A 25,046-nucleotide genomic window follows, 5' to 3' on the forward strand; every position below is an offset into this window, starting at 1 on the left:
GTCTATGACCAGCATCTAATTAGCTTAAAAGGGAATACTACAGACATACTCAACTTTTAATACAGGGCTGTAATCTAAGCAAAGTACAGGATTTGGCTTAGAATAAGTCTCCTTTTCATATTTAAGCCTAACATGAAAAAATGGTTTGGATTTTTAGAGATGCTAAGCAACCCAACTTCCATTGAAATAATGGGAATCACAGCTGTTCCACAATAAATTATCTCACATTTGGTAAAGTGCCTAAATATAGAAATAAGAACTGAATTTTAGGCATCCAGATTTAAAAAATCTGACTAGTTAACTCCTGTTGTATAGAGAAGCACAGATTAGTGTAAACCATTTGCTTGCCATCAAAAATCCTTATGAATAAAGGGAGAGGTACTTAGCTGAATTAGGCTGAAGTCAGGCACAAGATAAAGTAAAGGTCCGTCTTAAAGCCTAACTGAATCAGAGATGCATAAGCTTTAGTGAGCATCAGTTCACTTCATCAGAAGCTAACCTCATCAGATGCTAGCACTGAATGAAGTAAGCTACTGCTCACAAAAGCTTTTATATCTCTAATTCAGTTAGTCTATAAGGTGCACTTCTACCTTGCTTTCTGCCTGAGAATAAAGAGAACACTTTAAAAAGAAATGGATTAGGAGATGCAGTGGTAAAATGTGAAATAACTGGATGCAATAATAAATAAATAAAGCTACGAAGCCACTTTCCTGTAAGGAACAATGTAAATGAGAAAGACACATGCTGGAAGAGGACAGGGCAGAAGACAACAATACAATTAGATATTTAAGCTAAGTTGCTTATCACAATGAATGCATAAAGGCCTACTTGAAAACAAGCCTTTAAAACAACCTATTGCAAGCCTTTAGGAAATATGTATTTACTGTGAGATTTATTTTCAAAATTCAAAGAACTCCGCCCCAAAGACAGAGCAAGAGATGTATATATTTTATACGTAGTGTGTGTATATATATATATGTCTTTCTCTGTCTTTCTCTTTGGGGCAGAGTTCTTTGAATTTTATATATATATATATATATATATATATATATATATATATAAATAATTTTATATATATATATATATATATATATATATATATAAACCTACAGCATATCACACTAACAAGAGATGTGAGGCTATTTTTTTGGTTCTGCTGACCATGGGCATTTGAACATAGAACAAACACTCTCGGCAATTACTCCTGAATCTTTTTTACTGGGAAGTATGTACTGTTAATTTCAACCAAAATTTGAAAGGGCTTGTAGTGACTATTGCAGGTAGGTGGAATTAAGACTTAGGTTAGAAAGGGCTGGCAAGAAACACCACAAGCTTGGTGACAAAAGCTAGACAGAGGCTCGTGGTGATAATTGTTAATGCTGACATACCAATAAAGCTAAATCATGGAGCTATTAGTAATATACAGTATCAGTGTGAACTTTTCAGGGCCTGTTGGGAATTATATCCAACTTATATGCATTCTTCTCAGTGAAAAGAATAGAAAAATTAATTGTCTCAGAAATATATCAGATACATACCAGACTACAAATTACAAATAAATTTACATATAAACCCCAAGAGGACACAGAAAGATAAGATTAGTTTCAACTAATGTCAGTGGGATTGAAGACCTGGCTTGACTGGTGTTGTCTTTATGCATGTCTGTAAGGCTTTGCCTGCTAGACAATGTTTGCTGGGGTAACTGTACACCAGCAAATCCTTCAACTGTGATTAGCGTTTGCGGCAGAAAGAAGATGTTGTTGCAGGGCACTAAGACATCCCTGCTCCTTTAAGGGCAGAAGCAGTCTAGCTGGAGGGCCCTGCAGGCTAGGCAGAGCTCCACAGTAGCAGGTTGCCTAAGCAGCAGGCTAATGAGAGAATTAGCTGGCACCAGCACCTGTACACGGTCATCTGGCAGGGAGGAGACAGGGTCCTGAGCACATATAAGCCCCAGGGCTGGGGCTGGCAAGGGGAGTTCTCTAGCAACTGCCAGGGGAAGGAGCTCCTACATGAAAGAGCTGCCCTAAGATGGCTGATTGTCTGGTCTGATACCTGCAGGTCTCATAAGGTATCCTGGGCTGAGTAGCAGGCTAGACTAGGGGAGAGGTTTGCCTCTTAAAGGGGCAAAGTGTGACCTAGTCATTATTGTTATGTTGCAGCCCAGGGGCTGATGTTTGTGTTGTCATTTGAACCAGTGGTTTGGGAAGATGCTGCGAAGGGAGGTTAGGAGGCCTCATTAGTGTCCAGAGGGGCAGAGCTATACCGGGCCAGATGGTCTGGTGCCAGAAGGGTGCAGCAGACACAGGGGTCAGGGTGCCTGGTGCCAGTGGGGCACAACAGACTGGGGCCAGAGAGCCCAGCACCCCAGGGGTACAGTAGACAGGAGCTGTGGGCCCAGTGCCAGAGGGGTGTAGCAGATAGGAACCAGAGGTCCGGTGACAGAACAGACTGATCATAGCTATGCCCTCAAAGCCAGGTCCGACTCAGTGGACCCAGGCTAGAAGACCTAGCTACATTAAAGGGGCAGAGGCCGAAGCCCCAACAGAGATAACAACATTCATGTAACTCTCACGAGGCATAGGCGTGGTATAGGGGAGGTTTGGAGCCATGCAATTAGTCCATATGGTCCAGGTGACCTGTGAGGCACCATCTGGGAGAAGGGCCCAGCAAGGGGCCCAAACGCCAGAGTGGTCTAGTAGTGGGACTGGGGCTGTGCAAAGGTTCATGGGCAGCCTCCCTATTTATTTTACCAACAAGGCGTGGCATGCGAGATAACATGAGGCTCTTGGGGTGGAGCTGGCATGGTCATGGCCACCCCTGGGACCCCCAGCTGCTACATATATATTTGCAGGTATAGTTTACATTAGTTCCATGAAGAAAATCAACAATACCAACAAAAGACACTGCCTGCATAGCCACACCTATGTTCAGGTTTTTGCCAGCACAATTAACACAATGGGAGGTATGAATTTTTCCTTGATCCTAGCTGACAGTTATACTATCAATGATTTTAGGGTTTTCCTTTATTAAAATCACAAACAGAACATTAACAATTTGAAACTACATACAAAATAATGGACTATGCAAGGACCACACACATTACCATTTAGATATAAATTTGCTCTTTTAATATTACCAAATAAATTCTAGTGCAAAAGTTAAACAAACTGTATTATATAAATCACATGAACTCAGAGTCTTCTAAAAGACTAATATTCAGGTCTGATGTAATTTTAAAGCTATTGTGCATTTTAAAAGGTCTAATTTTGTAATTTAGCTAATTGACTGTAACAAACATGGAATGGAAATTGGGAAGAAATATTTGGAGGATAAATGCTTTGCTCAGGTAATAAGGCTGGAAGAATTCCATCATTTTTAAGAACAGTTCATTGGGTTGTTTTAAGATTTTAGTTTTGATGGATCATTGGCTATTAATGGTTTTAAAAACTGTAGCATTTAACCATTTTGATTTTGTACTACTTAACATTGCCACAAGGTCATTTTTTCCTCAGATGGCAACTTCTACAACCTAATATTAAAACAATAATCCAGAAGCAGGGCATTTCCTAGGGATTAATGACTGGCTGGGAGGAGTTGATGGCCCGAGGCACTGCTGAGGGCCATTAATCCCAGCCGGCCATTAAACGCCAAAAAATGCCCTGCACCAAGGTTGTTATCACTATTTTAAGCAAGAAAAAAAAAGACCCTGGGTGTATGCATTTTTAAAATGGGTGACACAATTTAATTCGTTCCAGTTTATGTAGGATATTTCTAGAAAGAATGAATGTTCTCTTCATTATCCAGATTGCACTTCTCAACATCCCATGGCACATATAATGACTTATAAAATTCAGAAGACAGTTACCTGAAGATGACTATTTTTTTAAAGTGCTATATGTATTCTAAGATATCATCTAATGAAAAACAAGAGGGAACTTCTACTTAACATGAATTTAAAAAATATGCAGTTCTACACTTCATTCTCAATGGAACACTATTTCATGGAGAGCTTTTTTGTAGAACATTTGTTCATAATTAGAGAGTGCTGCCTTTCAAGGCACTCATGTTTAAAGGTTTTTCATATTTCTCTTTTAAAAGGAATTTTTTTAGGAGTGACAATACCAAAAGTAATATCGGCATTAAACCTGCTTTGGCTGACTCTAGCCATTAAGGGGGTTTGTCTTTTTCAATAATCAAGTAGAATTTGCTACTTATTTTCCAAAAGAGGATTGGTAAAATATTCCAGAAACTGCTTTAATTTTCTCTGAGCTCTCACCCTGAGGCAAAAGTTTTAAAGATGCGCTTGTAGTCCTCATAAAATTATGAAAATTGTTCTTTTCTAACAGAATCAATAATTTACACTCTAAATCAAAAGAGTCTTCTTAGTGTAAGTAAAAATTTCCTTTCTGCCTTACTGAGGCATACCATTGGTTCCTATTTGTCAAGTCTGGCCATAAAAGCACAAACAAATAAAATAAGTCATTGGTTTATAAAATGCAGAGAAAAAGTCTAAATCTACACTAACATAGTTTGGATGGCTATTTAACAAAACAATAGTTTCCAGTCTCAAATCATGAAAGATTTCCCCACACTGTTCCTCGAGGTCTTCATCTGTCAACAGAAATGCTATGCACTTGATGCACCGATTCACTGCTAGAACCCTCATTGTATTTACCACAGAGCGATATGCTTGGTTACAAATTGTAGCTATCATTAGAGGATATATGTTCTCCTGAAATTCAATTTGCTCTCACAATCATTTGAACTTAGTAGCATTAGAGTCCCTGCTTCTACTAGATTAGTGACAATATTGTTAAAAAGAAAAGCAATTAGATCAGGTGACAATTGGGATCAATGTTAGTGTTAAGTTTATTTCTTGACCAACTGCTAAGTCTATTGCCTTTTGACCAAATTTTCAGAGAGCAGCTTAATTGTTTGAAAGTGTGGGGGGTTTTTTGTTTTTTTACAGAGATGCATTAGAAATATGGACTTTCAAATCTTAGCAATCTTGAAAGTTCTTGATCACAGCTAAGAGTGCAGCGTTTTGACCAGGGAGCACTAAAGCTCCTGCCAGTACTTAGAAAACTTAGAACCAGTATCCTGCTTCTCTGCGGCTGTGAAGGCGGACATCGGCTGTAGTGGGATGGAGGTCTCTGGTTGCCTTGGACATCCTTGCTACTGGGTTCAGGGCTCCTTCCTGTCAAGTTTGTGTGGCTGTCGCTTGCACAGTAGCTTCCCCAATATTAAAAGATGTCATGTGCAGGCCTCTGCCAGGGATGTTAACATCTGCCATAAACCAAGTCCTGTGGCGAAGGACGAGTGGTGGTGGGGGCAGGAACAGTGATCTCTGGGAGTCCCTAGTCACAAATCTGCATGTAGGCAAAAGTCGTGATAGTTGTTTTGCACTTATGGAGACAGAAGTAAAATTTGGCAAGTGTGGCCATGACTGGGCAGTCCTCTTTAGAATCCCCACTGCTTACCCTGAATGGGGGAGGGGCTAGAAAAGGTGCCCTAAACACAGGCCATCTCAACCCCCCCACCTCCCAGCTGGATTGCCGCATCCAATGGGATCACTATACATGTGAAAATAAAATAAACCAACAAAATAAAGTACTGAAATTTGCCACATGTCTGCACTCTCATGGACTCCACCAAACAGTGAGTGCACTGAAAGACGAACCGCCATAGCAGCTATAGAACTTGCAAGATATGACATTGATTTTGCTGCCTTAAGCAAGACTCACTGGGTAGATGGGGGCCAGCTGAAAGAAGGATGGGGCTACTGCTTTTTTGGAAAGGAAAGTCACCTGAAGAAAGGTGCAATTATGGGGCTTTGCCATCAAGAACAAAATTGTTAGTCAGTTTTCAAAACTCCTGTGGGCATTAACAAACACCTTATGACTCTTTACCCCACAGATGACACTGAAGAAGTCAAGAAGGAACAGTTCTACTGAGCTCTTGACACAGTCCTGACTGCCACTGCCAAGGAAGACAAGCTCATCCTCATGGGTGACTTCAATGCAAGTCTTGGGCGACACTCTGAACTCTGGAGTGGCAAAACTGGGAAAGAGAGAGTGGGGAAATTCAGTTCCAATGGTATCCTTCTCCTCCTTGCTCATAACAAATACTATCTTCAGACAGAGTGGCAAATATAAAGACCACTTAGAAACACCCAACCTCCAATCACTGGCACCTTCTTGACTACATTATCAGAGCCTGTGATAGTACTGATGTTTGTATCACCCAAGTTTTGAGAGCTGCAGATGAATGTTGGATGGACCATCATTTAGTCAGATCAACCACGGATATGCAGCTTGTGCTACAATCCCATAAACAACCAAATGGAATGAGGAAGAGATTTAATATCAAGGCACTCCAAGACCAAGCTAGATACAAGGCTCTTCAGCAATGCCTTACTGAGAAGTTCTCTGACCTACCTGATGACATCAAGGACATCTAGGCACATTGGGAGGAACTTAAGAACATTATTCACAAGGCATGCCCTGAATCAATTGGATACTCTGCTTACTGTCACCAAGATTGGTTCAACAAGAATAATGAGTAAATCCTAGGATTTATTCATCTGAAGAAAACCGTGTTCTGCAGCTGGCAAAATGAACCCTCCAACCAGCAAAAATGAGAGGCTTACCAGTAGCTTAAAGCTGTAGTTCTAATGGTTGGCTTTATTTTATTATTATATTTGTATCTGTTATTTTTGCTTAAATGTATTTATATTATGGTTGTATCTTTGTCACGTTCTTTTCAGGAGCAAGGCTTTTAGCCAGAATCCTTAATAATAAATTGAACTGAATTGAAAGTAAAGCTGTATTTCAGAGGAGGCTACAGGACAACAAGAACCGGTCATGGCAAGTCAAGGCCATGGAGATCCAGAGTTTTGCTGATCAACATGACATGAGAAGCTTCTTTCAAGAAATATAAGCCTTCATGGGCCACATTCCAATGGCCCAAATCCCCTTGAAGTCTCAGGATGGCTCCACCCTTCTCATGGATAGTGTATCCATCAAACAACGTGGGAAGGAGCACTTCACAATTCTACTCAACCATAAATCTGAGGTCTCAGCTGCCACCATCGAATCTATCCCTCAACACCCAGTAACAGAATCTCTTGCAGATCCCCCATCCTTCAAGGAAGTATGGCATCCCATCACTCAGACCAAGAACAATAAGGTGCCAGGACCAGATGGCATTCCTGCAGAGGTCTCCAAAGCTGGTGGAACAGCATTAGTGCGAAAACTTCACCAACTTCTTATTAAAATATGGATTCATGAGGAATTTAAAGAATTCCTGATTTAAAGAATGCCAATGTTGTGACCATCTTAAAGAAAGGTGACAAGTCAGTGTGTGGGAACTACCGAGGTGTTGCCCTCCTCTTCATTGTCAGGAAGATTCTTACTCTCATCCTCCCCCTTGCCAAAGATGCCCTTCCAGAATCTCAGTGTGGCTTTAGACTGTCATGAGGTACCACCAATATGATTTTTGTTGCACGACAGATCCAGGAGAAGTGTAGAGACCAACACCAGGAGCTGTTTATGTCATTCATTGATCTAACCAAGGCCTTCGACTCCATCAATTGTGAAGCCTTATGAAAGATGCTAGCTAGGTTTGGTTGTCCACTGAAGTTCATCAGTGAACTCTGACTACTGTACAATGGGGATGACCGCCACAGTCCTTTGCAAGGGATCAGAGATAGACCCATTTACCATCTATAGTGGTTTCAAGCAGGGCTGCATTATCACCCCAACCCTCTCCTCCATCTATCTTGCTATGATTTTGTTTCTCATCTGTGACCACCTTCCTCCCAGAATTGGGGTCGAGTATTGAATGGATGGTCATCTTTTCAACCTGTGGTGCCTTCATAGCAAAATTAAAGCCACAAATGGCACTGGCAGCCCATGTGCACGGCACATGGAAGACTGGGGAGAGGCCAGGCAGAACAGTGGCAGATGGGGGATAGAGCAGAAAGCAGAACATCAGATAAGATGGGGAACACAGGGCAGGCAGCAGAGAATAGAGCAGCAGCTTGATCATCAGCGATATGAGTTTTCTGTTTGCCACAGAAATAATGCAGTAAAACCCAGATTTTCTCCTTTAAAGGAAAAAAAACACTGGAAATGGTAGCTTTCCCCTTGCAGGCTAGTAGAGTTCCAGCCTGCAAGGGGCTGGGGACAGTGGGAGGAGGGTGATCAGGCAGGGGACGCTCTGTGTATGTACGCATATACACATGCAAATGGAAGCCTGGCATCCTGGAGAGAGCAGTTCCCCATAGGTAAGTCTGGCAGGGGGATTGACACTCCCCATAGTGAGGAAGGGAGTTGTGCAGGGCTGGTGCTGGGGATGGCGGTGGGTGGGGGGGCAGGGAGGAGGGAGAGCTGGCTCTCTGCTGCTGCATGCACTCCTGGTGGGGTGTGAGGGGCATATGTCCCCCAGTTTTGTGCATGGGGCAGAGCTATGCTGCCTACTGTGGGCTCAGACTGCCTGCACTGCTGCCCTCCCCCTAGGGCCTATGTGTACCAGTGAGCAAGACCCAGCATGGTAGGGCAGATCAGGGTGAGGAAGCTCAGTGCTACTGCTATGAGCCCTGTGCTGCCATGGCAAGGCACCCCCTCCCCACCTGGCCGCAGCAGAGGTGGTGGAATGGAGTTGTGCCCCTTGTTGCTGTTGGGTGGGCAGGTGGCACCTCATCATGGTGGTGCAGGGCTTGCATGGAGGCACCGAGCTTCCACCCCTGGCCCTGCTATGCTGTGCTGGGTCCTGCCTACTGAGCCCCAGAGGGTCCAGGTTGGGAGGGCAGCAGGACAGGAAGCCCTGAGCCCACAGTGGGCAGCCTGCATCTGCTCCCACCTGGCAGGCTCTGTTCTAGCTGTGCCACCCCACAATCCACTCTAGCTGCAGCAGCCACTGCCTCCCACAGGTGGCAATCAGGTCTCAGACACAGCTGCGGAGGGCAGGGAACCATGTTCCTGGCCCCATAGCCCTGGCAGCTGGGGGCTCCCTCAGACAAAGCTGGGAGGGGCGGGGGCTATGAGTGGGGAGTGAGGGGTACCAGCAGGGCTGTGGGGCTGTGGAGGGGCTAGTAGCTCAGTCCCAATTCTATTACTAATTTGAAATGAGTATTTTCTTCTCATTTTTTGACAATAAGAATCCCCACATCACAATGTCTAAGCTTGTATCCCAACTTTGTAGCTCCCATTGCTCTTAATGTTTAAATTGCAAATGGCCTCAATATTTTTTGTGCCCCAAGTAAAAAGCAGTATGTTTAAATCCTCAGTACAAAGTTTGCCCTCCTTGGAAAAAAAGAAAGTGCATTCAGAAGAACAACATGGATAATACTTCTGTCAGCCTTAACCCACCTTGGCTTATGTGCACCAGCTCTCCCACACTACAACTAGTTATGCCAGCAAAAGTATATAGACATCCCTCAGAGATGAATGTGTAAATCAATTTCTGGCAAAATAACTACTAGCCTGGGTGGGAGCTTACTAGTAAAGAGATCATGGATAAACAGTTGATAAGGAGAGGGTATATAGCTGAGGCCAATAATTTTGCCCCTTCTTTTCCCTTTTTTATCTCTGTGGTTGGGGGCTGCTGCATTACTCTTTTCTCCCAGTTTTCTTTTTTCCTCCCTTTCCTTGTAATAGCTCACATGTTGCATCATACGCAGCTACTAGAGACATTTGGAACACATTACTGAAGTCAGGACTGGTCCTTTGGCATATGCCACACATGACCACATATGGCAAACTGGGATTTTAGGAAGCCCTGTCTTTTCAGCACATGGACGTGCCCTTTCACCACATCCATGTACATGACCATCCCCAAACCACCAACCCCTTTGTAACTGATGAAATCTTATCAAACACTTGCACTCCCTGCCTCAAGAGTTTCTTAAAGAAGCCACGTTTCCATATACCCATTTAGATGTGGTTCCCTGATCATCTGAAATTACTCATCTCTACCCCTCTTCTACATATATTTATATATAAACAACTTCTACATATCTTAAATAGCTTACTTCATGCACTAAATTTCAAGCATAGCTAATGCTTTTCTGTTACTAACAAAATCAGCTACTTCATACTTACAACTCTAGACTAGGAAAAACTATATAACATAAAAGGTTAATGATTCTATTCCAAAATGCACTACAATTTTTTAGCCCATGTTACAAGGAAGTCAATCATTTGTCTGAAATCCAGTGATGTACTGATCGCTCCCTCTCTCTCTAGCAGGGCTAGTCCTGACAGGTGTTCCTGGGACATATTGTAGTTGAAGAAAAATATGTCTTTATCAGCTTCAGCTTTGAAAAGCTGCTTTCTGCTGAGGCAACTGTCACAGGGACTGTCAGCAATATTCTGCAGGCTATACATAGATTAGAATAAGCATTGGGAAGACCAGATTTTTCAATTTACTTCTGGGGCTCAAGCATGATATGATTCTAGAAGAAGAACATCTCAACAACATGCATGCCATCTATATCAGAGTTAGTTAATCAGTGCCTCAGCAGACCATCTGGTATTTTTTCATGTTCCTTAGATCAGTACATGAACCCAAATATATTTGTGTTCATTGAGGAGATCAAAAAATTCTTCATACATTGTCAATATACAATCTGCTTCTGTATTGAACAATATTTAATTCTTATCTTCCTTCTGCATCTTTTTTATGCCTATCCTCATGTTCACAATTTTCTGTTTGTGTCAGATGGACTTCTGTCAGAGCTGCAGTGACTGCCAAGTTTGTTGAAGGCACTTTTGCATCAATAAGTGAACTTTCAAGCCATCTATCTAGACTGCTGTCACCCCATGGACATACCACATATTTAGATTTTATGTGAATTTGCTTGCTCTTTTGATCCCCACAATGTAAATTGTGAGAAAATGATGGGAGTGTGTTTCATTTGCCAGGCAAAAAAAAAAACGCTTTCTACTTTATGGAGACAGAAATTCTTAGTGGACATCACTGTAATACTACCTTTAAATCTTCAGGTTTTCAGTCTTAAACTCCTTTCAAAACCTCAAATAAGGTACTGGATGAACATCCTTTCAAAACCTCAAATAAGGTACTCCATAAACATGCTGGAACAACCTAAAGAATAGTGGGCGTGTCTACACATGCACTTCTGCTGGCTTAAATTTACTGTGCAGTAAATGGGAATAGGCCAGCATCTACACATGCAGGCATTAAAATGCATTAATGCTGCGTGTAGACTGAGTTGGGACTAAAGTTAGACCCATGTCAGTCCACATACAGTGTTACTGTGTAGTCAAGTGTCTACACATGCGTTACTGCATAGTAACTAACTGGCCATAAATTTGATACCTGCATATTTCAGTTATCAAATTTATTCTGAAGTTGACATAAGTTGCCATGTTTACTGCACAGTACAGGCATGCACATGTAGATGTACACCTGTACTGCACAGTAATTTCAGTTAGACACGCCCAGTTTGGGGAAGCAGATGACTTAGTAACACAGACCAGAAAGGTTAAGTAAGCTGCGGCAACTGTGAGGCACAAAAACTTTTTGCTATTCAGAATAAGTTGTGCATATACCTTTAGGATGAATTAGTATTATTTCTATGTCCCCTGTGGTCAAGGAAAGCAACCTCATGATTTCCAGCTTCTTCCAGACTGGCTTTGGATCAATTTCCTTGTTTTGCTAGCAAACAAGCAGCAGACCAATGATATCTTACCACAGTGAATGTTCACAGTCCCAGACACAGGCAATAGGCCTATGAATGATGATGACAAAATGAAGTTTTTTGAGGGGCAAAAATATATCACAACTGATCCTAATAACTACAAGTATGAACCTAAAATGCCTGTGTACCCCCTCGTGCTATAGGAGGGAACTTTCAAAATAAGACCTGAGCATGTCCAGTGGAGTAATGAGCAGATACTACATTCATTTTGGGAAGATCAGTGAGAGCCTCTCGAGTATGGTTAGTGGGGAAATGGTGATGGCTGGCAGGCATATTGGGTGTACAAGTGAGGATGAGGAAAGCAAATGTTATTTTAGCAAGCAGGTTCAAGAGTGGTGTGGCAGTTGGGGCCCAAGGTGGGGCGGGAGGAGAAGTTATGTGAGAAATGTGAAGAGGGGCAGGGTCTGGTTGACTGAAAACAGACTGTCCTCTATAAACACTGACTGATCAGGACTGGGTGAGCTCTGGACTGGCTGGCAGCATGGTAACAAATATGTCCAGTGTCCCAGGTACTGAAAGAGGGTTATGGGGAATGTTAATAATTTTTCTCTCAATCAAAGAAATGTGCATCCTGCTCTAAATGCTTATTGGGAAAAAGAGATATAACATAAGTATGGTGGATCCATCCGGAGGCTCCAGAGGAGATGGACTCAATCTGCTCTTTTGAATAGCCCCATTAAGAGAGTGGTAGATTTAGGTGTGAATGTCAAAACTGAGCATTAATACCAGCAAATGAGTGGAGGCGTCCAGAAGAAGCTGTTTTTTGTTGCTTTTTTTTCTTTTTCGCTTTTCATAGTTTCATAGTAGCTAGGGTCAGGAGGGACCTGAACAGATCATCTAGCCTGACCCCCTGCCACAGGCAGGAATAAATGCTGGGTTCATAAGACCCCAGACAGGTGATCATCCAACCTCCTCTTGAATTTGTCCAAGGCAGGGGCGAGGACCACTTCCCTAGGAAGTTGGTTCCAGATTTTGGCCACCCTAACTGTAAAATATTGCCTTCTGATCTCTAACCTAAGCCTATTCTCCATCAGCTTATTACCAGTTTATTACTATTGTTCCTTGTCACCCCAGGTGGTGCTGGGGAGAAAAGGGCTCTACCTATTTGCTGTTGATCTCCCCTGATGAGTTTGTAGGGAGCCACCAGGTCCCCCCTCAGCCTCCTCTTGCTGAGGCTGAACAGGTTCAGGTCCCTCAGTCTCCCCGCTGCTCGCATCTTGCCAGGTTGAGTACAAGCCATCCACCACTACTCTCTGGGTGCGCCCCATCAGCCAATTTTTTACTCAATTTTTTATGGACTCAGAATATGTGGCTCTCTCAGGGACAGTGCAGCTGGTTTGCAGTTTGTTACAGAGGAACAATATAATGTATAAATATTGTTATTTTTAATTTTTGTAGGGTTTTCATTTACAGCTTGTTATCCATTTGTTGTTATAGTGAAAAAAACAAAAAAAGAGTTCATAACGTTGGACTTTTTTTATTATTAGTCATTGAGGTAACTTTAATGCCAAGCACCCCATCCTAGGCGCTGCTGGTGTGTGCTTGTATGTGTGTGTGCATACATGCATAAGTGTGCATGTATCTTTGTGAGAGCGTGAGTGTGTGTATGTGTGTGTGTGTGTGTGTGTGTGTGTGCGCACGCGCGCGCACGTGTTTGCATGTATGGAACCCAGAAGGGCTTTGCGGTTGATACTGAAGAATCCTTACATCTACATAACATACTAATATAGTAAATTAGGAAGAACTGCTAAAGTCAGAGTAAAAGGGTTTATATTGCATACTTTCCATTCCTGTCCAAATTTTGCCATGGGCTCAGCTTGGCCAAAGAAATCCCAGTTCCCTAAATGTTCTATCAAATGCCATGTTTTCCTTTGCCAAATACTGAATGATGGTCAGTAAGTGCTTCAATAAACAACACAGGTCTCATCTCCAATTTTCAATGAGACTTTAAGAAGTAGGATCAATTGTGGTATTTGTTTTTAGTCCACATTCTAAAGTCCTTCCAGCATGCTCTAAACTTTCTAACAAGAACCTAGGGCTTTATGTATTTACTATGAAAAGAGGAACTCTTAATGAGTAAAAAGAGTTCCTCTTACTTAACTGAACAGCTTGTCTCTAAAAAAAAAAAAATCTGTATGTTTTGTCAATGGTCACAGCAGTTAGACTCTCTTCATTTTGTCACCACTAATTATTTTGGGTACAGACAGAAGTGACAATTTTCACATGATCTGGCCACAAAAAGCAGTTTATAGCTGTGACAAAACACAAGTGCGTGACTGCAAATAGTTTAAAAAACGGTGCATCGGGTAAAAATGTAACCCCTCATTGTATGAGGTATCAGATGTAACATCTTTTGTAGCTTGTGTCCACGGAGCTTTCAGCCTGTCACCGTTTTTAGAATGGGAGGGGGGAAAGGGAGCAGAGGGAGCTCAGTCCTGGTTTTTTTCAGACCCCCCTGGAGGGTGGGGCGGGTGTACTGCAGCTCCCCCCCCCAAGTTGGGGGGGTCCAATTCACCCACCCCACCCTTCAACACTGGCTGGGGAGCCCCAAGAATGAGCTCCCTCAGCTGCCTTCCCCCACTCCCATTCTGAAAACAGTGAGCACTGGCAGAGAGCCTGGTCATTGCTATGCGAACCTGGTTGCAGGCTCTCAGTCCCAGCTAGATTCTCCTCCCTCTGGAATCAACAATGAACTTCTGTTTGGTTTGGGGTAACACTGTAACTCTGAACACTTTGCAAAAATCATTCTGAGATACAGCTGGGAGCTGCACTTCTATCTGCACCCTGTATGCTAGAAGTTTCCCATCAGGATAAGACTTTTACTTGCTAATCTTCTAAAGGGAAATTTCAGTTCTAAGTGTGGCTAAGACTTATTTTATTCCTTGAAACCCTGATACTATCTATTGAATGCCTCCAGTCACAGCAAATGTGTCCTTAAACAGGATTTTCAAAAGGGTAGTTCTTTCAGTTTTTCATTAGAATGTTAGGAAGCCGTATGTAGTGTTGGAAGATTATATGTCCTCTGTATTAATGGCCCCTTCCATAGAGTCCAAAACTTTTACTTCATTTTTGGTTCCTTACAATATTACTACCCTCTTCTTTCAAGCATATATTTGAGACTTTCATCCAATAACTTTGGTTTTCAGTTCTCTCTTCCTTTACTTTTTTCTGATTGATGCTAGATTTATACAGTCTTTGTCAAACCTTCATTTTGTCTCTGTGCAGGGAGAGTCATGAATTGGTGATAAAGTTTTAGAATTCTACTAATTTACCTTTGCTATTTTTCCACTCAGTCCCCCATAATAGACATAAATGGGTGCCTATACAGATGCTCTGGGGTGGGGTGCATTTTAATTAGAATTGCTCCCATGAGCTGCTCTAATTAAAAAGCCACAGTGTTTCATATATTCACTGTCCAGTGTTAAAAAATAGTGGTGGGGGTGCTTTAACTAAAGCTGGTTTGACAAGCTTTAAACTGCCCCCATTGCCATTTTGAAATACAGGGTACTGAATACACGAGACACTGCAGTGTTCTAATTGGAATAGAGTCTAATCGAGTCTGCTCCAATACATTCTAATCAGAACATGTTGGAGCACATGTCTGGGCACCCATAATAAGCTACATAGATCTATGATTTTTGACCCCTTCTTCCCTGATGTTAAGGAGAAGCAAGTTTTCTACAGATTAACCAGTGATATAACAATAAAGCCCTTGTGCTAGATATTACATGTGGACAAAAGTGAGAAAAAGTATTAGAAGCCTAAACCAATTCACACAAAATGATTCTTAACTGTGCAGTGAACACAGTTTGACATCAGTACTTTCAAATCAGTCAATGTGACAAGACAGGCCAGTATAAATAAGTGAAAAAGGACACTTTGGACAACATAATGGAGACTATCAATACAAATAGGTCAATCCACTTGCCATTCTGAAAGTGAAATTGCCTTTTTTTTTTTTTTAAAGGACAGTTGCATTTGGGCCAGTGTTTTAAAAACTGATCCAGATGAGTTTCCAATAATGAATGATAGTGGATAATATTTTCTGCCTTTATATGGCCCAGGTAAGTTGCCAAATTAAAGCCTCACTGAGATGAGTTAAGGCTAAAGGCAGGAAAGTAATCACAGTTTCCCCTGTTTGATTCTGCAGACCCACGTTAGCATGGGAGCAGAGCACTAATTTGCATTGAAAAAGGTGAGCTGGGATAAAATAAAGTCAAGGTTGAAGTCTGCACGGAATCCAGGTTTTTTAGCAAATGTGTCCATTGTTTTGGTTTTGCTTTTCAAAGAACAGAGAATGAATGACTACAATTAGAAAAAAAATTCCCACACAGCCAGTTTTGTGGTTGCTACACAGAGAATCAACAAAATCAAAATAATGCATCCTTGGGTTTACCTGTGAAATTAATTCTCGAATATTAACCCCTGCCCCCCTCCCCCCCCCCCCCCGAATAAACAGGTCATTATGCCCTCCCCTGATATTAAAGCCTCTAAAATCTAATTCCAAGGGAGGAAAGCTTCTCAGTGTTCCTCCCACATTATTCCATTAGAATAATTTATCAAGATCAGGAATAAACCATGGGGCCTGCTGAAGAAACCCTGCATATCAGCAAAAGACCAATGCCAGGTCAGTCTTCATGGAGCACAGGAGCAGGAGGAGCAACCAACAGTAACGGAGGCCAGAGAAAGTCCTCAGAGATCTTGTAAAAGGTGCAATAAATGGGGAGAGTATCATTAGTATACCTTTTTTTCCTTCCCCTCACCTGTTAGGGATGAGAAGGATGCATCTGCAATAACAGATCAACAAAATCTTGACCAAAACTACAGGAAACCCAGTCAAAGGTATTACACAGGGTGAATTCAGTCACTCTGCTCTACAACAGTTTTAACTCTACCTAAAGTGGGGGTAATTTTAACAATTCCTTCTGCACCATGGATCTCATTTTCTTAATGGTAATTCAAAAGCTGTTGATGAGGACTTACTTTCTACTGGGATAATTTTTAACCCAGTATGTGAACAATTTTGTTCATATTCTTTGAAAAAAAAAGGCTTTGCTTAAAATTATCCATGTTACAAAGCAAAAGTAATTACATATCAATTCTGGTTTGTTTTTAATATTTACTATAGCAAGATAATTTTCTTTACTGTAATCACTTTTGTGTCCTCATCTCTGCTTTGCTGTCATTTGAGCGGAAAATGTCATTCTTTGCTTGTTAATTAAGTTCACCCAGACAATGCTCAGAAAGTGTTTTTCCGTTAAAAAAAACCCAACAAAACAACACGTCAAGTTTTAAAAGCTTTTCTAGAGGAGTGAACAGGATTTGGAGAAAAACAATTTCTGCAAGCTCTAATTATACAGAACATTTCATAATAAGCACCAAGAGATTTCTACTCAGTGAACAAAAATCTGTTTTCAGTTAGCAATAAATTTACCATTATAATGATGATAGCTCTTAGTTTAATTCATGGGCACATTTAAAAATATATCCCTGTGAGCAAAGGAAAGGTATGCTGCTGGAATATGCTTTCTGAATATCCATGCATAATGTAAACAACTTCTAGAATGCTATAAAACTGGCAAGGTTAAAATGCTGAAACTGAAATTTATATTTTAAAAGTAATTCACACAGTAAGGACTGGATCAGGAAAAGTTAATCCTCAAAACTGTGCTTTATAGGCTTGTTTTAACAAAGGGATCAATTCATCCTAAATCAGTTGCTAGCTCTCAGTAGCTCCAACATTTTCTTATTCTGAAGAGCTACTTGTGCTTTTTGTGGTTCTAAACTGGAGACACCCATTTGTATTCGACTGCAAAATGCTGTGATACATATTCTGTAAAGGCTGAAAAAGGGTATCTTTTCCAGAAGTAAGATCACAGATTCTACTTGGCCAAAGCAGTGCATACAATACTTAGTATGAAGCTCAGATTCACTTTTTGATGTTCATTGAAAACAGAATGAAAAAAGCAGGAAAATTATCTTCAGATTCACTTTCCCTGTTTCTTGTACCCAAATGAACTATGGAAATATAAGAATCTTAGAACAGCAGGAAATTTTTCACGAGCAATGATATGGGGCATTTACTCTGCATGTAGCAAAAACTACTGAGTTCATGACATTTTAACAGTTTTTCCTGGCTGCTGTATGTATTCAAACTCCAGAAATGAGAACCGAGAAAAATCAGACATGATTAATAGGGATATGGTCCAGATGGCAGAAAAACTATATACTGTTTGCACAGGAAATAGAAGAGTAATACAAATACTGTAAGCAGGAGGGACTACATATAAGACAAAAATGTCAGCGTGTTTCAAAAAGTGTCTATAAACATGGACTTTTATTGTTGGTTTTATTAAAAAGTGATATATACTTGTAGACAAGTGTTTCATCTCTCTCCTTTTTTAAAATACACTCTCAGTTACATCAAAGTTTATTATCCCTCTTGCTGGTGGTCGCTCTCTCTCTCTCTTCCACAATTCTTCATTTTCATACATGACAATATGAAGCTTCATTTGAAGCAAACAATTCATACTCATTGGGTGAGGCATTTTTTGCTGCCAAAACATGATTCATTAATCTTGATTTCAATGACTCCTTTCCACTTAGCAGCAGGCAAGGGTGATAGAAATGGTGATGTGATGATGGAGATAAAAGGTAAAAGAAAGTGTATCCCAAAAAATAAGCCCAGAGTATTGTATGCCATAAAATTCTGACATTCCTCTCATAAGGTAAATCCAACTTATGAAAAATATGTGCATACAAGCAAAGTGCAAGTTACTCTTCACACCTGCCTAGGTAGACCCCTCAATGCACCTTGATAGTATTAAACCTCACCAAAACAGGACAATTCTACCTATGCTAACTCCTACCTACAGTATAAAAGAGATTTAGTTTCTCCTGGTATAACTGAACTGACACTAAACATTATACTGACATAATTATTTTTGTAGGGACTCATAGCAGAAAAGAACTAGTTATACTGATAAAATATTGATAGAGAAAGCCTATAGTTTATAGTTACCTCACCTGCTCAGTCTTGATCAACAAACCTGGGCATTGCACAGGTCATTCTGTAAGCAGCTGTCTAAGATGACTGTTCTCAGGGATACATAGTTCAGTCTGGCTGGAAGGAGTTGTCTTAATTGAAAACTCAACTCCGTCACTTCCTCTGGATATGAAATAAGAGTTTACTGACAGGCTATAGTCTGCCACAGGTCAATCTCTGCCTATATTTAAAATGAATTCTTGACAGGACCAAATGAATAAGGGCAGGTACCTAATTATGAATGAGTAACAATGAAAATAAGATGATACAGTGTTAGCATTAGGTGTGTCAATTTGAATAATTATGCTGAAACTCAAACCACACCCAACATTAAATGATGCCAGAAGACCGAGCAGAATCTAGCTGTGTGTAGGTCCCGCAAAGGGAGAAATCCATTTCATTCATGTAAACACTGTAATGGCAGGCTCTGTGCAGATGCAGTAGGCACTGACTAATCCTGTGAACCTGGGATCACAAAAGCTTGTGCTCTCTGTATGTAACTTATTTAGTCTATAAAGGTGCATATCTGCTCTGCCTTCTGTTTAACCCTGTGGGGCAAGGGTGGTTTGCTGACATGTAGCTTCTCACAGCTACTCCTCTTATTGGCTAGAATAGTGAGAGCAGACCGCCTGTGGCAGCTGCAAGGGGCAGTGGAGCCACTGAATCTACCCAAGCATGTCCTGGTATGGCTGGCATAGAGACCTTTTCTGCTGCAAGGTAAGTCACCTAGGGGATATTCTCTGCAGCCCACATGTGGGGACAGGCAAAACCCAGCACAACTGGATGTACTTCACTTGAATTGTTCTTCCTTTTTGAAGAAGCCAATTTTTAATTGCTAGGGATAATCAGAATAATCTTTTGAATCTGGCCTAAGAATAAAAAGGAATAGAAATTCCTCTTACAACTGAATTATTTCACAAAATGGTATACAACAGTATACAAGCTACAGCATAACTATTTTGGATTCTGGATTAGATTTACAATAACGTCTGGTTAGTAATTCTTCCTATGATCACCTCTTTCCTACGTACTGCAATGTTAATGTAAAACTCAGTTCAACAAAACCAGTATTAATGTTTCTCTTTTTTTCCTTGTCTGTTTGTGCTGTATCTGCATAGCATTCATTTAACTGAGCTTGCTATTGTAAAGATTGTTTGGATGAGTTCTTAAGTTTTTCAGAGCTTTACATCAGCAAAGCAACTGGCAGGTTCTTTAATAAAATATTACCTCTATTAATATTTATGACTCTCTAAACTGGATGTTTTAAATAAATATACATCTTTCTTATATTTGAGTTGTACTTACACGGTCAGGAAAGTCAGCTTTCAGTTCACTGATACTTCTACACCAATATGCTGCTGTTTTCTCACTGATAAGCTCAATGTTTAGGAAAGAGCCTTGACCAGGGCCATACAGAGGGCCTGAAGTAATTCCACGTATAATCCTTGGAGAAACATTGGTAACAATGTCCTGAAAAAACAATACAAAACATATAAAACAATACAAAACATATAAGGATGCAAGGATAACCACTTATTTAAAAGCACATTTCTATCTGTAAAATTATCTACAGTATTGTTGTAGGTAACTTGTAAGATTATTATAACCAACAAAGATTACAGAAAGGCCACCTTAATTTTCCATACAGAGCAAAGGAGCAGTTGGCATGTCAGAATGGGATTTTAAACAAAAACAGTGTGCCGAGCTACATATAGCTTACTGTTAATGAACACCAAGCACAGGGGTATGTCTGAAACCACCCCCATCTCCAGAGCTAGGAAGTCTGAGTCAGATGTGGATAGGCCCTATGGATGTGCGAAACGGCACCATTCTGTTTCGATGGAACAGAGTTTCGTTTTGATTCGAAACTGCTGTTCCGTTTCGTTTCGTTGAAACAGTTTCACTCATAGGCTATAATGGGGAAGCTCAAAACAGCCTGTAGCTTTGTCACTTCTATCCTGATTTGGATACAACTTGCAGAACTGGTAGCCCCTTCTGACAGCGTGAAGCCTGCCAAGTTTCAAGGAGATAAGTGCAGGGGTTTTGCGGAAACTGCACCTCAAAGTCTTGAAAGCAAAACTCATGTCACGTGTATGTGTTAAGCCACAGTGGGGTCAAAACTGCAGGCATGGTAGCCCCTGCTGAGGTCACGAAGCCTGCCAGCTGTCAAGGAGATAGGTTCAGGGGGAGTCTGGGTTCTGGGGCCCTGCACCTCTAGCTGCTGACAGGCAAAACTGGAACACACAGCTTAGTAACTGACACCAAGGCAGAAAGCAGGGCAGTTCAAACAATGCTGTTTTTTATGCAGTTTTTCCATCCCTCCCTCAGAGCACTGGGATTGGAAGAGACCTCAGGGAAGGATCACAGTCTCTGGCCAGCTACACAGTCAATAATGAGAGCAGTTCTTCCTCCCCGTTCCCCCCTTTCCCTTTCCCTCTCCCACTCCTTACTTCAGTTTCTGTTTCCCTGCAGGCAAGCCCATCTTGAGCTTCGAAACGCAAAACGTTTAAAAAATTTCAAAATGTTTTGACTTGCCTCATTTTGTTTCAAAGCTGTTTCGAAGCTTTCTGTTTCATTTGGATTTTGCTGTTTTGAGCTTGAAACAACTCAAAACAGCGTCGAAATGAAACTCTGGTGAAATTTTGCAAAGCCCTAGTAGGCACCTTCATCGACTCTGGATCCAGAGTAAGAAATCCTGTTCTGAGGGTAGGTTCTAACATCCATTTTTTAAAAAACAAAGTAGCAGGCCTCACAGTTTTCTGCTATGATGTGCCTGGAAGAGGCAATGGAATTAAGTGTGCCAGCATCCACCTGTTGCATCATAATCCAATGGTTGCAGCATTCACTCAAAAGGGGATGACCCAGGTTCATTTCTTTCTTTAGCCTGAGGGGGTTCAAACTGATATCTTGCACCTTCCAGGACACTGCCCTAAATACTAGGCTATGAGTTAGTCTTGGTATGGATACTCCCCACCCTTTCTGCTGGAATCTGGCCAATGCACAGTTAATAAATCAAGATCTATCTGGGCACTCAACAGGAAAGGGGGAGTCTTAGGGTCCAGCTCTTTTTCCCAGGACTGCTTAAACATTTTATTTCATTTAATATAATGAATGCAATCCCAGGAGCAGGGACTGGATCCCAGGTTTTCCTCCTTTGAGATGTAAGCTATTAGTTATGCTCCCTCACTTACTAGCCCCATGAATCCTCATTTCTTCTCTTTCTTTTTTTCTGCACACATCAACAGAAGGAATGGAGAGTGCCCCATCCAAGCTAACCTAACAAGGAATCTCAGTTTATAACCTATTCTCTCCCCTGTGAAAAGAACTGCAACTTTTTTGAGCAGATCTGTGGCTCAAGTATTAGACTTGTAAGTCACCTCAAGACCCACCAATGAGCTGTGGTAGAGATCATCCTCAAATTGAGAGATTGCTGCTGGCACCACCAAATGAGTAATATAACTCATTATATCTATGCTAGTTAGGTATGATGTATGCAGGTACGAAATAGTAATACTTCTTCTGTGTCCTACATCTTTATATTGCTTCCTGCATTAAGGATTCACAGTCTTTTTGACCTGAGTAATTGCAGCCTAGGACAGAGTAGACACCATTGCATATGAGTGTATAAGAAGACTATCATATAGATTCCACGACTAGAGACAGACATTACACATAAACCATTTTAAGTGAACAGAAACTGGTTTAAGCCTGTAACAGAATAGATGTTCACTACACATAAACCAGTTTGAAAATTGCTGAAACCGGTTTAAGATAAACCTGGTTGAATGCAGTATCAGACTGAACTGATTTGGCTCAAACCGGTTTATGCAATGTCTGTTCCAGACCCCTTGCTGGTTTAAGTTAAATCAGTCCTGCAGCATCCCAGCATGTGCTCTGGGCTGGGCGAGGCTCTCTGCTACAGCAGCGCTGGCCACTCCCTTCTGCTCTCTGTCTGGTGCTCGGCACAGACTTGCAGGCACAACAGGGTCTACTGGCTTCCCCATGCCCCCCTCTCCTCCCCTCACCACTCACTGCTTAAACAGAGATCCGTTCCCCCTCTGCTACAGCAGGGACCATATCCAGCATGTGGAGGGGTGTCTGTGTGTGTGTGTCTCTCCAATTTCACTGGGATAAGCAGACAGAACAGTGACCGCTTAGGGCTTTTGGAGCTAATCAACAGGTCAACCAGTAAGATATTTAAGAAGCTTAAAGTAATGTAGAGAGAGGCTATTGTTTTGCTAACTGGGTGATAAAGACTGTTATCAAGCCCCACCCTGGCTGGCTTGCTTACCTGTCAGTTTGCTGCAGACAGTATGACAAAACAGGCAGAGAAATTGAAAAGCTCCGTATCATCAACAGATGCATGCACTGCACACTCCCCTGGCCTCAGAGTACTAGCCTGGGGCAGGGGGCTGGCAACACTCTCGCCACTTGAGCAGCCAGTGGGGAAAAGCCTGGGACTGTGCAAGCAGACATCCCTAATGAGAGAGTCCTGCCAGGGCCTGGCCATGCTCCCCTTAGCTTAGCTCCCTGCAGAAGGGAAGGGAGGGCTGCTTTAGCACCCCCCCGGCTTTTAGCTTAAACCACTGCAGGCATGTCCCTAAATTTCCTCAGTCCAGAGAGAATGTCTGCCCAGTTTCAAACCATTTCAGTCTAGCCAGTGTCATGACCCAAAGGTATGATTTTGTGTGTGCTTCGGCACTAGAATTATCCCCGTGGGATTACAGCTTCATTGCACGGTCGAGTTTTGCTGCATAGAGAACCCGCGTGCAAGGGAAAAGTTCCTGCCACTTTGCAGCTGTCTTTGAAGGGTGCATTTCTCAAGTTGCGACAGAAATGCACGGTGCAAAGGAGTTCCTGCCACCTGTATGCAAATTTGTTCCCCGCTATTGGCTAGTTCTAAATTATTCCCACGTGGTGGCTAGCGGTTGGCTTGCTAGCCGTATAAGAGGCTTGAGCAGTTTCCGCCCAAGCCGAGGAGGACTCCACATTGATCTCGTGGGGACTCTGGGTACACGGCAGGGCAACAGAAACCCTGTGTGAGATCTAGAGGAGTTTGGTGGCCTGATCCACCGCCCACCTCTTCCCGTCTTCGAACGAAAAAATTATAAGACGTATCTACGAGTTTCCATTTCGGTGGCGCGCTTGTCCAGTACATCCGGAGTTCTGTTTGCGTGGAGCATAGCAAACTCCACGTGATTGTTCGTGTTCTTTTTGTTTGTAACCACAACTCAAGCAAGTTTTCCAGCCTGCACCGCGACCATCCTGGTGTAAGTAAATAATCTTAAAATCTACCATTACGCATCTGTGACTAATTCTAGCTTGGAGCCCACCCTCTCCAACCCGGCGTGCCCGGGCTGCCAGCCACAGCCCGCGTGCAGCGCGACAAGGGCCACGGATTCGCACCCGGCCCGCACAGCCAGGTTAGACTAACCTGCAAAGATTGAATCAATTCAGGCTCAGGCTTTTTGAATGTCTGTCCCTAGCCCAGTTCTGCAACTAGATGCACATGGACATAGGCTTGCTTCCTACTAGAGACCAAACGCTTAGCCTCATGCTCTTACATTAATGTCAAGGTAAGTCTATATGAAAGTACAAAGTATAATGGCAGGACCAAAGTCCTATCCTGCAAAAGAAAAACACTGATGCACTGATGCCACTGAAACAAAAACTTGTTTTTAAGGATAGGATAAAAATAAATCAATAAAATGAATCCAATGTTATAAAACATAATTTTTTCTGAGATTACAATAATAGTGTCAAACAATTTTACAATGGGCATTAAACAAATTAAAAAAAGAAAATAACTTGTTCAGTAAGCATAATTAAGATCCATTTCATAACTGCTTTTATATTGATATAAAAAAGCAAACAAACTGTAATATTCTGACATTATTTAAAGCTCAGGAAACATACATGGGGAAAATGTTTCTTTTGCCAATTTCTAATTAAAAATAATTTTGAGTGAAGGTCATTTAGTTAAGGATTTATCAGAATTATTTGTTTAAGTACCCCTCCTCACCATCTTGTCATTTCTAGTGAGATAACATGAACCCCCATTAGTACATAGCAATTAAGGTCAATTTACATATTTTAATTAAGAACCATCCCATATAAAACAATTAGGGTAATAGGCATACTAACTGGATTTCATAACATTTGGACGTTTTTCCAACTAGATAGACAGGAAACCTTAATTAGCATTAATTAGTGCTGATCTGCATATGTTTGATAAGGCATACCCTTGCCACAAAAGATTATTTATTCCTGAATCTGCCA

General features: G+C 41.6%; 1 protein-coding gene across 4 annotated transcripts in view; it reads right to left on the reverse strand.

Annotated features, from left to right (window-relative positions):
• DPYD (dihydropyrimidine dehydrogenase) overlaps positions 1–25,046 on the reverse strand; it is a 701,931-nt gene that overhangs the window by 208,901 nt on the left and 467,984 nt on the right. For all 4 annotated transcript variants that reach the window (XM_019479122.2, XM_006265262.4, XM_014599709.3 and 1 more), the window contains one exon: positions 20,073–20,237. In XM_019479122.2, the coding sequence (XP_019334667.1) occupies positions 20,073–20,237 (165 nt within the window). The remainder of the gene's footprint in view (positions 1–20,072; positions 20,238–25,046) is intronic.

Source organism: Alligator mississippiensis, chromosome 5, assembly GCF_030867095.1.
Source record: "Alligator mississippiensis isolate rAllMis1 chromosome 5, rAllMis1, whole genome shotgun sequence".
Classification (NCBI taxonomy): domain Eukaryota; kingdom Metazoa; phylum Chordata; order Crocodylia; family Alligatoridae; genus Alligator; species Alligator mississippiensis.